This window comes from Buceros rhinoceros, unplaced genomic scaffold, assembly GCF_000710305.1.
Source record: "Buceros rhinoceros silvestris isolate BGI_N320 unplaced genomic scaffold, ASM71030v1 scaffold22751, whole genome shotgun sequence".
In the NCBI taxonomy this organism is placed as follows: domain Eukaryota; kingdom Metazoa; phylum Chordata; class Aves; order Bucerotiformes; family Bucerotidae; genus Buceros; species Buceros rhinoceros.
This window is the reverse complement of record NW_010393971.1, coordinates 1-369: the sequence shown is the minus strand read 5'-3', so window position 1 is coordinate 369 and position 369 is coordinate 1. Positions and strand designations below refer to the sequence as shown.

Genomic DNA, 369 nt, shown 5'->3' with positions numbered 1-369 from the left:
AGTCCCTGAACTGGTAACCCTGGTAGTTGGCCCAGCCGGCGATAAGCTCATTGCCTAACTCCTGGCACCCTGCGGCCGTTCAGTTTCTGACAGCTCGCTTTGTGTCTCCCCGTTCTCAGCACCGCGCCCCAGGTGATGGGCACCAGCTCGCCAGCGCAGCAGGCGGAGAACGAAGCCAAAGCCAGTTCTGCCATCGCTATCGATGAGTCGGAGCCCGTCACCAACATCCAGATCCGGCTCGCTGACGGTGGGCGGCTGGTCCAGAAGTTTAACCATCATCACAGGTACAAACACAACAGGAAACACAGAATCACAGACTGGTTTAGGTTGAAGGAGCGTTTCAAGGTCACCCAGTCCAACCCCTGCAGG

General features: G+C 58.0%; 1 protein-coding gene across 1 annotated transcript in view; it reads left to right on the top strand.

The window, feature by feature from the left end:
- NSFL1C (NSFL1 (p97) cofactor (p47)) overlaps positions 1-345 on the top strand; it is a gene marked incomplete at both ends in the record, with an annotated part of 4,850 nt that extends 4,505 nt beyond the window's left edge. Inside the window, one exon of the mRNA XM_010145091.1 lies at positions 120-345. Coding sequence (XP_010143393.1) covers positions 120-345 — 226 coding nt within the window. The remainder of the gene's footprint in view (positions 1-119) is intronic.
- Positions 346-369: the final 24 nt, after the last annotated feature.